The 14,879-nt window shown below is 24.9% G+C and overlaps 2 protein-coding genes across 6 annotated transcripts; one reads left to right on the top strand and one right to left on the bottom strand.

Annotated features, from left to right (window-relative positions):
• Positions 1–1,774: 1,774 nt before the first annotated feature.
• LOC112601362 (ATP-dependent RNA helicase vasa-like) lies at positions 1,775–8,660 on the bottom strand. 4 transcript variants are annotated; one of them, XM_025348951.1, is made up of 10 exons: positions 8,451–8,650; positions 8,223–8,376; positions 7,614–8,153; positions 6,725–6,946; positions 5,435–5,611; positions 5,167–5,362; positions 4,694–4,891; positions 2,742–2,914; positions 2,559–2,666; positions 1,775–1,853 (listed from the first exon to the last, which is right to left on the bottom strand). In XM_025348951.1, exons 2-10 carry the CDS (start codon positions 8,223–8,225, stop codon positions 1,818–1,820), a joined length of 1,653 nt encoding a protein of 550 aa, XP_025204736.1. In that variant the 5' UTR covers positions 8,226–8,376; positions 8,451–8,650; the 3' UTR covers positions 1,775–1,817. The 4 variants fall into 4 exon arrangements, with proteins under 4 accessions (XP_025204736.1, XP_025204735.1, XP_025204738.1 ...); XM_025348950.1 differs by having other exon boundaries at positions 8,223–8,650; XM_025348953.1 differs by lacking the exons at positions 1,775–1,853; positions 2,559–2,666; positions 2,742–2,914 and adding an exon at positions 3,366–3,477 and having other exon boundaries at positions 8,223–8,659.
• A 2,281-nt stretch (positions 8,661–10,941) lies between these two features.
• Positions 10,942–13,525, top strand: LOC112601328 (U6 snRNA-associated Sm-like protein LSm5). 2 transcript variants are annotated; one of them, XM_025348883.1, is made up of 3 exons: positions 10,942–11,169; positions 13,065–13,261; positions 13,355–13,525. In XM_025348883.1, exons 1-3 carry the CDS (start codon positions 11,076–11,078, stop codon positions 13,385–13,387), a joined length of 324 nt encoding a protein of 107 aa, XP_025204668.1. In that variant the 5' UTR covers positions 10,942–11,075; the 3' UTR covers positions 13,388–13,525. The 2 variants fall into 2 exon arrangements, with proteins under 2 accessions (XP_025204668.1, XP_025204669.1); XM_025348884.1 differs by lacking the exon at positions 10,942–11,169 and adding an exon at positions 12,586–12,805.
• Positions 13,526–14,879: the final 1,354 nt, after the last annotated feature.

Raw genomic sequence — 14,879 nt, 5'->3', positions numbered from 1 at the left:
ATTATGATTTTCTGAGTAATTGCAACTATATTCTAACTGATTTTGTGTAATTGAAAAATAAGATCCATTGGACTAGATTGCCTGCTATGCACTTAATTATACAATATTAAATGTATCTTCCGTGTTTCTCTACGGAAGGTGTTTTCTATCAATATGGAAACTTGGTTTAATTACCCCTATCTTAAAAATTGTGAAAAATTTTAATGTTAGAAACTAGACATAATTACCTATTTCTATATTAAGTCATGCTGCAAAACCATTTGAATAACTCGTTTATTTAACATCCAACCATCACTTAACACTATTCTAATCGATGAACTATGTAGTATTTAACCTAGTTGCCCAATACCTATGAACTTAATCATTCTCAGTAATTTTGTCTCAGATGCGTTTGCAAATAAATTTCATAACTTATGAAACGAGTTAACCGTAACATTATATCTGAGATTCTTTGCAAGTCTAAGAGGTCATATCTATCACATCTTAAGTCCTGTAAGGTAGTCATCTTTGATTTTTCCCCACCTGTTATTTTTGCATTAATCATCAATAAAATTTGTCAAATTAAATAAACAGGTGATTGTCTTATTCATTAAAGTATGATTTATAATCTAATTTGATGGTTTAAACTTAGATGTTGACAAATGTCAATCAATGTTTTTCTCATCACTCATATAATACAACAAGTGCTACATATTACTACATTATAGTACTTTCTCCTATAATGATCTTGAATTAACATTGGTTATAATGTTTAAAATAAAAAGATCAAAAGATCTTAACTAACCACTAATCTAAATCACAATTTCTCATATCCAGTTCATTAATTACATAGTCTACAAGAATTCATAAAATATGTTTCATCCTAATTTAATTTGAACTTCTTACTTAAGATTTTTTAGTTTTATTGAGTTTGTGTTCTATTAAAGTATAACTATATTTTTTGAAACTCCATGTTACTCCTCAATATTTAAGTGAGTACAAATGCACTATCTTTCCTTTACAAATTACCTACGTTAAAATCCTAGTAGATAAAAGAATATATGCTAGTTTAAACTTATTCCAAAATGTTATTTATGGTATATTGATACACCAATTTTACTTTGTTATATTAAACTACTATAATATAGTATGGTAAATAAATATAGTTGTCCTGACACAGTGTTGCCCATGTATTAGTTTATTTTTGGTATTTTCGTAGACTGTATGTTAGAATATAATTTAATATTATGTGGAATTCACAATTTAATTGTGTGTTAATTATTATAGCACTATTAGATTAGAACCGATGAACGCAGGACGTTTTTACTATATTACATTATCTATGGACCTTGACCTCTAACGCCGGTACCTTTTGTATTGCAATCGTAGGCTGTCAATTACCTGTGACTAGTTTTATACAACGATTAACAATCAGAAAAAAATACATATATAGCTATATAAAATCTATACAAACTTTTAAAACCCTCTTTTTATTCCCTTAGAGGTCGAATTTTGAAAAATCCTTTCTCAGTGTGTCCCTACATTGCTTAATGAACCTTTATACAAAATTTCAAGTCTCTAGACCTAGCGATTTGGTCTAGGCGCTGATGAATAAATAAGGGCAGTTTCCTATATGTATATAGATTTCTAAATTCCTTAATACTCGCACTGTTTTTGATCTTTCACATGTCTCTAACTATGCTTACAATCCAATCTTGGAAAAGATTAATCAACCTACCACATTTTCAATTCTAAAATAAATAGTTAATAATAATAATAAAAAAAAAAAAAAAACTATAGATAATAAAGAAACATTTATTAAATATTCAACTATGAATTTACCATTCTTCAACTTCATCAATTGAATTTGATTTCTGTAAACACAAAAATAGACACATTTTAAAATTTATTTATATACATAAATACAAATACAGTAATTTTTTTAAGCAATATTTAAATGTAAGTATGCAAATATATTATTATACTTAAATTTTTCTATACTCAGTAGATATTAAAATTAAATTATTTTTTTTTTTAGTGGCATAAAAATTTAGAATGCCATTTTGAATCTATTATGAATCTCATCATAATTATATATTTTATTGGTATTAAGCTTATTTTAATTAATATATTCAATTTATAGATTGAAAAGTTAAATTAAAATAATCTTATAGAAATCCATGACCCCCCCCAACTGTAAACTACATACTGCCCTGTTTAATTGTGCCTCAAAATATAGAAAATTCAATATTTTTTTTGACACAAAAAAATCATAAGTACTTACAATGTATCAAAAGCTTATAATTTTATAAATACATTGAATTTTACTAGTGCATGTAATTTCACTTAAATGCAACAAAACATAAAAAAAAAATTGTAAAAATTGATGAAAACAAAAATACCATCTATCAATGAATAAATAAAAAATGTTATCGCAATAATTTAATCTATAGTTATTGGAATATAAATATTATACCCAATATAAATGAATGATACGCAATGTTATGCTTAAATAATATTCATACCCATTGTGTCCTAGATTTCATAATATATAGATAATAATAGCAAATATTAATTACAATTCTTATATCCGAGCCTCCAAAATGATCTAAAACATCATCATCATCATCATTATATTTAGCTTCTCGCCCTAGTTTAACTAACCAATTAGGTATTTCTTGATTTGCCTAAATCAAAACATTTAATAAATTATAAATATGCCTTGAATTAAAAAAGATAAGTATACATATATTTAATATTACCGATGCTAGAGTTTTTATAATTGGTTCTATCAAAAGGTGGTCTTCATCAGGATCAAAAAAAGAAGTAGCAATTCCTTGATTTCCTAGTCTACCTGTACGTCCAATTCTTTGAACATACTCTTCAATTGTTTGAGGCATTTCATAATTAATGACATGGTTCACACATTCAATATCTAAAAATTCAAAAATTAAAATATATCAAAAAATTTTAAAATAAGTAATACAAATGTTAAATGTATCGTTAGCATGCAACTATTGATAGATCAATAATAAAATAACTATTATAGTTTCTATTTTGTACAAATAATATATTAGAAAGGTGTTACCCATTCAAAATATAAATAAGTATATAATTAATACAATTATTTAACTAAAAAGCAATACAAATTACATTGGCGATTTACTAATCATATATGATTGGGGTAAGCCTAAATATACCACCCACCCACCAATACATAAATTTGATATTTTACTGAACAAAAAATAAAAAACATAAATTATTTATTAAGCAATAAAAATATTATGTTTAATAAATATAAATCTATTAATATAATAAAGCAGTACATTGTAAATTTGAATTCATGCAAATTTGTCAATTATCTTTTTAAAGTTCAAGTTAATACCTGTTGAGCAAGATAAATCCAAATGTCTTTGCCAATTTTTTGAATTTATATAATTTCCACTATTATACACACAACTTAATATATACTGGCGTTCAGGTTGATTTATAATAAAACTATCAAATGATAAATCTAATGATAGTAACAGTATTGAGACATCTCATTACGTCTTGTTGGTTCTTATAAAATATTAAAATATTTCAAAAAAAATAATGAGTTATAGCTATTTTAATATTATTAACAATGACCACCCTAAATATAGACTGGGGCAAAGCCTCAATCTTTTGCATATTCAAGTTGCCTCTGTTAACAGGTTCAGTTTTCGTGTAATTGGATTTAAATTGAGAAGTATGAAAAGACACTAGTGTACATATAGGTAGAAAATTGTGGAACTTTTAAGTTAATAAGAGATAAGATAACAGGAGAGTCAATGATATTTGATAGAAGACCATTCAGAAATGTCATGCCTAACACCTGTCTATGGTCTGCTAGAGAATCGAGGCCAAGAATCTTTGAGGTAGGATAGTAATTCATGAGGACATAGAATAAAACTAGCATAATATATAAAGAATTTAAGTTGGACTCTTTTAAGTTGAATAGAACTATTAACAGTATGTGAATCCCAAATTAGTGTGCTGTATTCTAAAATGGGTCTTATACTCTTATTAAAGCACAATACAGCGTCTTAATCATGATATTTAGGGAACATTCTTTAGTTAATTGAATAATAAATCCGTAACTTTTTAATGCCTTACAGCAGATCATACTAATATGAGAGTTTGGTTCCAAAAGTCAGAAAGTTTATGTTTTAATGTATTTTTGGTCTTATTTACATAATCACGATATGTTTCTTTTTACTCGTATTTGAATCTGGTTTAAAATAGGGAAAATTCTTGATAAGTAATCTTATTTAGATTCGATTTAATTTTTTTGTGGGATTATTTTTTAAGTATATTCTTTACTTGTTTTATTCATTTATCTATTTACTTATTTTATATGTTAACTATTAATAATATATTATAACTATATTGCATTCAATAAAGATCCGACAAAAATAATAAATAACAATTACTTGTTATAAGATAAATGAGTCATTTTATACATATAAATATTTTAGACTTCAACTCATTGTACTAAAAATACAGAGAACACAGAGTAAGATTTTTTTCCTTAATAGTTATTTAAATCATGATTTGAATAGAGACAGTAAACAATTGGAAAAGTCTCCTTAGTTAGAAGATTACCATAATGATTTAATTATGAGAGTTAACTAAAAATACATAGAATTGTCTACTAAATTTAATTTAACCAATAAAAGTTGAATATATTTACCTAAACCTCTTGAAGCTACAGTTGTTGCTACAAGTACATTCATCTTTTTGATACGAAAATCATTTAACGCTATTTCTCTTTGATCTTGTAAACGATCACCATGTATACTTGTTGATGGAATATGCTTTTCGCTTAGATATGTGGCAAGGAAGTCTGCTGTCCATTTATATTTTACAAATACTATAGTTCCTACTGAATCTAGAAAAGAATCAATGTTTTTTAAATTATACTTATAATCTATTCATGTTAGAAGGAACTTGGTGACCAACTTATACCAGAGGTATGACTTAACTACACAGCAGGCATACAAATAGATGATTCAGTGTGGATTGCAGACATACAAATGCCAGACAAAATTAAATTGCTGCCACAAACTAAGATATATTTAGATTATATTTTAATCTGTGGTTGTTACTGATGTTCCTTCTTAACATAAAATATAGATATTTTTTTCAATTATTTAAAATGTAAACCTTTTTTCAAAATATTGGATAAAATTTTACGTTTATTGAATCTATTAACCATGTAAAAAGTTTGTTTTATATCCTTTGAAGCGCTACTAATAATACCAACTGCTAAAAATAAATAATTTGTATTTAAATAGAATTTCGCTAAATGCTGAGTTTCATCTGGTAAAGTTGCTGACAACATAATTGTCTGTCTTTTTGTCTGTAAAATATAAAAACTTGATATTCAATACTATACAAGTATTTACTCTACTGTTTATCAATAAAAACTTACAACCGGCAACATTGAAAAATGATCTAAAATTTTATCAACATCAGATTTTGAATCTATGTCTAACATCTTATCAACTTCATCCAAAACAAAAAATCTCACAGAAGAAAATGTTATGAAACCATGATGAACAAATTCATTTAATCTACCTGGTGTGGCTATAAGTATGTGACAACCTTTCTAATATCAAAAATATTAATTATATTTTTACTATAAAATATGCATATTTTATCCAATATATATTTTCGTATATTATAGATAGCCATTAATATTATACTATTATATACATATGTAACAAAGCTTACAAAACCATAAGAAATACAATATTATAACATAGATATAATATGTTTAAGCATTGTAGAATTGAAGTAACAAACATAGATAGGATTTAGAACAACGGTTATTAACTTTTTGTGGACTCCTGATCAAGGACTTTTAAAAATTACAGATCTCCTTACTAATTTTTTTTTTTTAGATACCTTTCTTTTACGATATGTCACATATAGACGTTATGTGTAAAGACTGACACAAACCACAGGTTAAGAACCACAATCTAGGAAGAAAATTGAACTAAGACAACATAACAATTTGTTATTTAACATCGCTGCTACCAGTATGAGAGGAGAATTTGACAGGAATATGAGTGACAGTTTTATGTGAAGAAATGAACAACAATGATATGGGCGTCAGTGGAATACTATTTGTTTTAATGTAATTAAAGTGTTTCTGGTCATAAATAATGCTAAATTTTCTAACAATTATTTAAAATTCTGCTTTTATGAATTTAGACAACTGAAATATTATATCATTATGGTCAAAAAGTTTGAAAGAATAAATGGTAATAAATATAGTAAATAGATGTCATAATACTTTAACTTAAAAAGTTAAACTAATATAATTTTGAATTATAATCATTAATTTAGAACAGTGGTCTTCAAACTATGGGTCGCATAAGCTTAAAGATTGAATCACGTTAAGTCCATTGTTTAAAATTTAAAAAATTCATATTTATATATATATTATGTATGTTAGGCATGATACAAAAAAATGAAATTAAGCAATAGACATTAAGAAATTTGAAATTTTTTTGGCTAATAAAGCTGACATGGGTTACAAAAAATGTATGGTAAGAAAATTGGGTTGAATCAAAAAGTTTAAAGACCACTGATTTAGAATATACAAGAATCATACATTTTAGTTTTAAATGTATGTCACCCAATATAAATAATACAACAATATATATTTACATAATAATAAGGTATTCTAATTATTATTTAAAAACATTTTACTTACAAGAACTTGATTTTTTTGATAGCTAACTAAAGTACCACCATAACAGACAAACGATGAAATTCCAGTACCTCTTGATAATTTTAATACAACTATTTGAATTTGAACAGCCAATTCTCTTGTAGGTGCCATTATAACAACTTGAGGTTCACTATGATTACTATCGTTTACTAGTTTTTGTGGATCCATGAGCAATTTTTGTATTATTGGTAAAACAAAAGCAACCTAAAACAAGTATATGTGTAATAATAAATAGGCAATATTTTTTGTTTTATTTAGGTACATATTAGTTAACAGTTATTTAGCTTAACTAAGAATAATTACTTATATTTTATAATTTATAATTTTTTTTGTGAAGGGAAATCACGTGTAATAGTAAGAAATAATTTGATTGGTAAATAAATTACTAAAGAATAAATTATTATAATATAATATTATCTGAAAAGGATGTATTAAAATATAAATTACCTATACATTATAATTTCAAAAAAATATTCAGGTAAACGATACATTTCCTGGATAGTGGATAACCAAATCTGTAGCTTTTTTGAATTAATTATACAATATAATTATTTTATAATTAGTAAAACATTTAATAAATTATAGGTAAATATTTTTACAATAACAATTTCAATATTTCAAACCACTCTATTTGATAACCTAATTTAAAATACTCTAATAAAATTATTTTATCACATATAATTATGTAACAAATACCAGCAAAATGACTTGATTTAGACTATACAAATAAGTTTTTATGTTATTTAGCGTGTTATGATTTAAAAAACATAGCAGACAATCACTATTCTTTCACCACTATAAAAAAATAATTTATAAAGATACTACCACAGTAAATATAACTTGAATACTAATGTTTACATTATTTAATTACCGTTTTTCCTGAACCAGTTTGCGCAGTGGCCATCAAATCTTTACCAGATAAAATAATTGGAATAGAATATTTTTGAATAGGAGTTGGTTTTACAAATTTACACTTTTTAATATTCTCCATTAATTTTTCTGGTACACAGCTTAATGTTTCAAAACTTTCAATAGCTTTAGGTATATTTTTACCATTCACCTTCACTTCAATATCATTAAATTTTTCAAAATTTATACCAGAACTGATTCCTTCATTATAAATAGATTCATCGTTTTCATCAAGTTCAGGTGGAATATAAGTTGATCTTACAGGTGTTTCATAATTATAATCATAGTCTTGAAAACAAGATTTGTTAATAAGGTTTTGATTATATGCTTCAGTATTTTTGATATAGCTCTTTATATTTTCCATTGCCAATACTGATACAGATTTTTCTGGACTCAGTTTTTGTTTCATCATTTTTAATAAATAACCTCGTCCTCGACCTCGAATTTTTGAAGCTTCTTCACTTTTAACGATTTCATTTGCTATTGGTCCATTGAGAAAATCCTAAATTAATAATAATATTTTATTAGTAAAATTAAAACTAATTATTGAAATATTTCTTATCATACAAACCATATTCAACAATTTCAAACAAAAACCAAACTTCTAAAAGTACTAAACGTCTAAACTATTAAACTACTGAATGTTGAAACCGTGAAATTAACTGTGAAACATAGGTTATTGACCAACAAACAGCAGTCAGACAAGGTTCAGCATGGATAAAATTCTAAATCAAAATGATTAACATTTAAAATATTAAAATTTAAATTAAGATAAACGTTAACTTTATCATATACAGACGCGTCTAAAACATAAAACACTATTGAAGCGATACTCTTGGGCGGCCAATGTTAATGGTGATGATATGAGGCATGAGCATTTCGCTCACATATTTAATATTTTTAGAACCACTGGTTTATATTTAATTCAATTTTGACAATATTATATAAATGCTTCATTGAGTTATTCACGAAAATAAATACGGAAAAACATTAAATGTTATAAATAAACTAACAAAGTTATTGAAGTCCAATATTGTCGTATAAGTAATAATAACGTATATGTTAGCGACTAGCGTTTTGCTCGCATGTCACTGATCGCCTTACCATATTATCTTGTTATTTTATTATTATATTATTAAATTATTTATTATTTTATTTTCATTATATTGTTTTATTATTATGCTTTAGCAGTTCAATATTTATATTTATCAGTACCACGGTATATAAATTTGTAGTCTCACACCTATATTTTAATAGGTGAGTACTTCGCTCAAACATCACTAACGGTGTTATAAAAATAACGTCACTAATAACGGGTTAAAAATTAAAATTCTTAACAGTCTTAAAATGATTCGTAATTTTTGTCTTACCGCCAAGCAGCTTACGAGTTACAACATCATTCTTGCTTTCCAAAATAAAGAAAATAAAAGTGGAGGGGTGAGTGTCGCTTCAACGGTCTTAGAAGATATTTTTTCCCAAAATATTACAATTTTTAAACATTGACTTATAATTATACTTTTCCGTAAAAAGGAATTTAACCTGCCTTCTTTTTCTACAAAAATAATTTCAAATATACCAAAGTAGGTACTTCTTTTCATGAAAAAAATATTTGTGCCAGTTAGGGGGTAGATGCAAGTCCAAAGTATTCAATTCATTAAATGAAATTGTATAATGTATTACTTTGCTTTTTTATAGTTGTTGACATAACCTATAAATAAATTTAATTTTAAATTTTAAACATAAGAAAGTGATTACTTTTAATACATAAAAATATATTATTTTAATTATATCAATGTTTTAGATTTTTTACTTCTTGGCATATCATAGTCTTATTAAATTCCATAACATTGTACTTATCAACACAATCATCTAATTGTAAATTATCATTAGGCATAGCAGAATTGCAGAATAATTATGATCTAACATTGCATTAACTATATTTTCATCAGGATCACATTGGTTATCCTTAAAATATAATTGTTAATTTAAAAAAATATTAAATTTGATAGTTATTAATTTATAATTACAATATCTGAAAATATAGAGATACTGGATTCTGCAGCTTGGCCACTACAGGGGTCCATCAATAATCTCTCGTCTAATAAATATTAGAATGTAATACTCAAATATAATTCTTATAAATATATTTAATTAAAGTTTTATAAAATGCTTTATTTTTTTTCAGTATTTTCATTAAATTTTAATTTTTTCCTTGCAGAAAACCTAAAAGTTACTGCATTAGGTAATAATCGAGGACGTAACAGAGGAACCTAAACAATAATTTCTTATAACTCGTGAAACATATTTTCTGAATACTATCTAGTCTACATTTCATCTATAACTTACTGTGCATCATGAAGAATAAAGATTATATTTTATAATAATTTATTATATTTTTTATTCTTTACGCTGTGCATACAATATTTCCCACTTTATCAAATATAGGTATCTTTTTTTTTTTTTATTTGGTTTGTAAGAAAATGTTCTTCACATACGTTATTATTATATAAATTTTGAACCTTGAGAGATTTTAACCATTCATTTTTTAAAAGTTCGTCTTTCGGAATAGAAAACACAGATAGTTTTTTATTGGTAGGTATTACAACCAAATATACAAATATTGTTGGGCATAATTCAGTTACTAAAAACTGATAAAACTAAAATAATGTATATAATAATATAATTGCCAATAACTCAATAAATAGAAATAAATGTTTTAATAATTAGTTTTTAAAGACCAAAGTTTAATAGTTGAATTTAGATTTTGGTAATTTAGTGGAATTTTGAACCATACCATTATACCAATATAAGAAATTAAGTACATAACTTCAATGAGACAATAAGTTTAATCTGCAGCGCTTGTGAGAAACAATTGAACTAAATTTTTTACATTAAACGGACAACTGATAAGTACTAGTCGTTGAACCTTATCTTCTAAGATCGTGGTCGCTTCTATAGCTGTGTTCTATGGTCTAAGGTATATGTGGTGACTATAGCTTAAGATAATAATATAAGAGAATGTTTTATACATGGACTAAGGTATATTTTAGTCCGTGGTTTTATATAATTGATGATATAACTGATATAATCTAATTATATGTCCACAAGGTAGAGTGCATGATTGCACGAGTAAACTGAAAAAATTACACCTGTTGTAACTATCGCTAATCGCCACGAGCGCACCTATCTTACGAAGGTTAAGCTCCAAATTTCTGATAGTCTTGAAATTCGATCTAATATCTCAGATCTATAGTTTATGTTATTGATATTATAATATTTTACTATACTTATCTATGTTTTGGAAAAACTTTGGAAAATTAAAAAATTCGCAGTACTTTTTTGAGGTAATTGAAAAACGAAAAATAGGTGAACCAGTCATTTTAGTCTTCTCTGCCGTGTATTAAGTGTCGAGTGGATCTTTGTAATGAATGTGTTAAATTTTAATATATCATATTTTATACTACACCATTTTATACGAAAAACGATTCTGTGCGGATATGGTCTGCCTATATTACTAGGTAGATTTCATGATTTTTTTCAATATAATTGTAATTTAACTAATTTAAGTAATTTGTTTAAATATTATTCTATGTGCTATACTGCTATTACTATTACAGTAGGTTGATTTAATTTTTGTCGAAAATATTGCATTTATTACATTATTAATATTTAATTATTATAATAGTATAAATATGTATAAAATATTTTATTATTGTTATTTTAATAACTTTTAATGCAATAGCTATTATTTTATCGTAAAATAGTGTTTAAACCATAAATTCATGGTACAAATAGGTAATAATTTCTGTATATATATTTAAACGTCTTTACGTAAAGTATAATAAAAACTTTATAGGTAGGTACTTAAAAATTTTAAGTCTTCTTGAATAATGTTTTTAAATTAAAATAAAATAATGAAATCATTACTTATCATTTAAATGTGTAATTTCAATCAAATTTTAACTTCAAATGTCTATAAAAAAATATTGTGCTTGTATATTATATTTTAAATTTTTAGTTTTTTAGTTTCAATATGATATGAAATACTTATGACTTATGAGGAATGCTATATTAAATTTTTAAATCTTTTCAAACTTGAAAATTTTAAGATTTTTATACTGTAAAATACTTTTATAGGTTTGTTATTATAAGTTTGTTTCGTAATTTTGAACTTCAAATGCATATTAAAAAAAAAATTGTCTATGTATGTTTAATATTTTTATACAGACATAAAAATACTTTGTGTGGGATATTTTATTAAATTTTCAAGAATTTCGATCTAGTGTATACATTTTTATTGACATTTATAAAAATAAAACTTTTTTCTAAATTTTTCGTCAAAAGTTTAACTTTAATGCTTATAAAAAAATATTGTGACTATAAATCCATTTATAAATCATTTAAAATTGCTGAACGCAACGCTTTTAACTAGTGTGTAAAACTATTCACCACGTCATACCACCATGGATATGACGAGTGTGATGATACTTGCCGCCTGCTGGTTAATATAAAGTCGAAATTTTGAACGCTTTTGTCAATATTTTGTAAGTATATAAATACTTTAATAACAAAACAAATTAGAATACAGTTGATGAAGTATATTATATCTTAAATATAATACATATATTATATTACTAATCGATATTATAAATTAAATACATTTATTTTTATTTTTTTTTTAAGCAGGAATATAATGTTTACCTTGACCATACACTACTAATTTAAATAATAATTATAGTTATTTAGTATTTTTCTATCAAATTATTTTTAATCGAATTAAATTTAAAAAATAAATATGTTTTTTAAAACATCTTCAAGTTATGAATAGGCAAAAGAATAATATATTAATATGCAGTTTGTAGTTACTGTTTTATCAGAAGTGATAAACATAAACTGTGTACAAGAGATAAGAGGAAAACGCTAAATAATGCACAGGAGAATGTTATATCTTCACATTTCACTATCATTATTCTGGCGCTCTTCGACTCGTGTTCTCATTATTCGTCAGTTAATTCTTAATATCGATACTCTAATAATTTAGTTATTTAATATATCGCTGAAAACTAATATAAGAAAAAAAATCTCAAATCAGTCAAATTTTAGAAACCATGGCCGCTTCCGTAGCAACTAACCCTTCAACTTTGCTTCCACTCGGTAAGTGATGTATTATTACATCATTGTACAATCATTTTCAAAGGCTTGTATTTTTGTAATGGTGTGCAAAAAAAAAAAGTTATTTTAATTATATATTGACAATTAATTTAGTCATTTTGTAAAATACACCTTAGTAATAAAGCAACTGTTAGAGAAATTGTAGGTTTTCATAATTTATTTTGATTATAGTTTTTTTTGTCAATAAAATTTATAACACCCAAGTTGAGAAACAAAATTACTTAAATGTTATTAATTTCAGAACTTGTGGATAAATGTATTGGTTCAAGGATTCACATTGTAATGAAAAATGATAAGGAAATAGTTGGTACATTATTAGGGTTTGATGATTTTGTCAATATGTTGCTTGAAGATGTAACAGAATATGAATCTACGCCTGAAGGAAGACGAGTCACTAAATTGGATCAAATATTGTTAAATGGAAATAATATAACTATGGTAAATTAATATATTTTTAGTATTGAATCTAATGTTATTTTACAATTATAATGGGTTAAAAATATTAATTACCCTTTTATTGTTTTTTTTTAGTTGGTTCCTGGTGGTGAAATGCCTGGAGAATAACATTTTTATTGAAACATAAAATAAGTTGTAAACAGACATAATATGTTAAACTATTAATAATAAATTTAATGTGTACATTTTTTAGCCTATCTAAATGTTCAAGTCTGAAATAAAATAAGTTACTCATTATTTTTATCATATTAAATTAAATTAAATTTATTTATCTAAAAAAAAAACTATTTCCCTAAAATCTTAATTTCTACAAAAATACAGAATGATCAAATGTAAGTAATTTAAATTTTGATGATTTCATTAAAATTCTAGGAATTATGCCATATAACTTAGAATTCTGTTCCTGTATATGTCGCCAGAAATAGTTTAGCTTTAACTTAATTATTTTATGAAAATTTAAAGTGAGAATAACAATATTTTAACGTCAATAAGTAATATTTACATAGATTATCTATCGGAAGAATGAATTAAATTTCTTATAATTTAAAATTTGATATTATTTTTAGTCTATTCTAATGAAAAAAGGATACCGTGCCCACGTGTGTTATCTCCGTCTTACATACATGCAATATTAATAATTTTCGTTCAGCATTATCCATTTTATGTTAGTTTTAATATAAGAGTAAATTTACCTATAACCAATCATATATAAAGGTAAGAATTGTATCTAGGCAATAACATGGGCTTTTATCGATATTTTAATTTTAAACTGAGTTATAGCTATATGAAATATTAAAAATTTTAAATGTTCATAACTCACTTTAAAATGTTTATATTGATAAAATTCTTACCTTTAAGTTTGATAATAGGTTAGGTTAGGTTAACAACATAAAATGGATTCTGCTGAATAAAAATTTGTTATGTTGTATGTATGTAAGATGGAGACGACATATACGAGTGCGGCGTTCTTTTAAAGCACAATTTATTTTGTTTCTAAAGACAGTTTGTATTTAATTTATTTAAAAATATCCACATTGGAATATCCTTAAGTTCTTACAACTATTATATTGGAATTACTATTTAGTTTTATAGATAATCAATATGTAATTTTCACATTTCAAAATTTTAAATATCCACTTGTCACATTAACAACCAAGTCTTTCCATCAGCAAATAAATTTAGTAGGAACTTAAGTCTAATATTTAATAAATATCTCATGTGGAGCTCACATCTAAAACAAAAACGTAAATCAGTCATCTTTATACTGTACTTCCTAAGTCCCCTTGAAATCCAAGTTTGAACCAATGAACTAGGTCCTTGGTATGTAATTAATAAAAACTTCATAGACTTAAAACTACTAACCCTTAACAATCTAGCCAAGTTGCATTATACTAAATTCTTTTAAAAGTACACTCTTGTAGTCTCACCAATTTATTAATCAATAAATTATATTCTGTATACATATCCAGAAAACTAAAAAGGTAATGGTCCAAGGATTTGCTAAATGCCTAAAATCTAAATAATATAATAAATTGAATTATTTTGTTGGGTAGTACAGCTGAGAGTTCTTATTTTAACCAAAAGTGTTATTTTTATAAAA

The sequence above is a fragment of the Melanaphis sacchari genome, unplaced genomic scaffold (assembly GCF_002803265.2).
Source record: "Melanaphis sacchari strain LSU unplaced genomic scaffold, SCAv2.0 Contig77_pilon_pilon, whole genome shotgun sequence".
Taxonomy (NCBI): Eukaryota; Metazoa; Arthropoda; class Insecta; order Hemiptera; family Aphididae; genus Melanaphis; species Melanaphis sacchari.
This window is presented reverse-complemented; position numbering and strand designations above follow the sequence as displayed.

Bases quoted from the DNA above. Each gene is read 5' to 3' on its own strand.
- LOC112601362 (XM_025348950.1), bottom strand. The intron at 2,915-4,693 runs GTAAATATATTC...TTGAATTTTTAG, and splicing joins TGTAGCTTCAAGAGGTTTAG to ATATTGAATGTGTGAACCAT. The intron at 1,854-2,558 runs GTAATTAATATT...TTGTGTTTACAG, and splicing joins GAGGCTCGGATATAAGAATT to AAATCAAATTCAATTGATGA.
- LOC112601328 (XM_025348883.1), top strand. From the start codon at position 11,076: ATGAATGTGTTAAATTTTAATATATCATATTTTATACTACACCATTTT. The intron at 11,170-13,064 runs GTAGATTTCATG...TATTAATTTCAG, and splicing joins TGGTCTGCCTATATTACTAG to AACTTGTGGATAAATGTATT. The intron at 13,262-13,354 runs GTAAATTAATAT...GTTTTTTTTTAG, and splicing joins ATGGAAATAATATAACTATG to TTGGTTCCTGGTGGTGAAAT.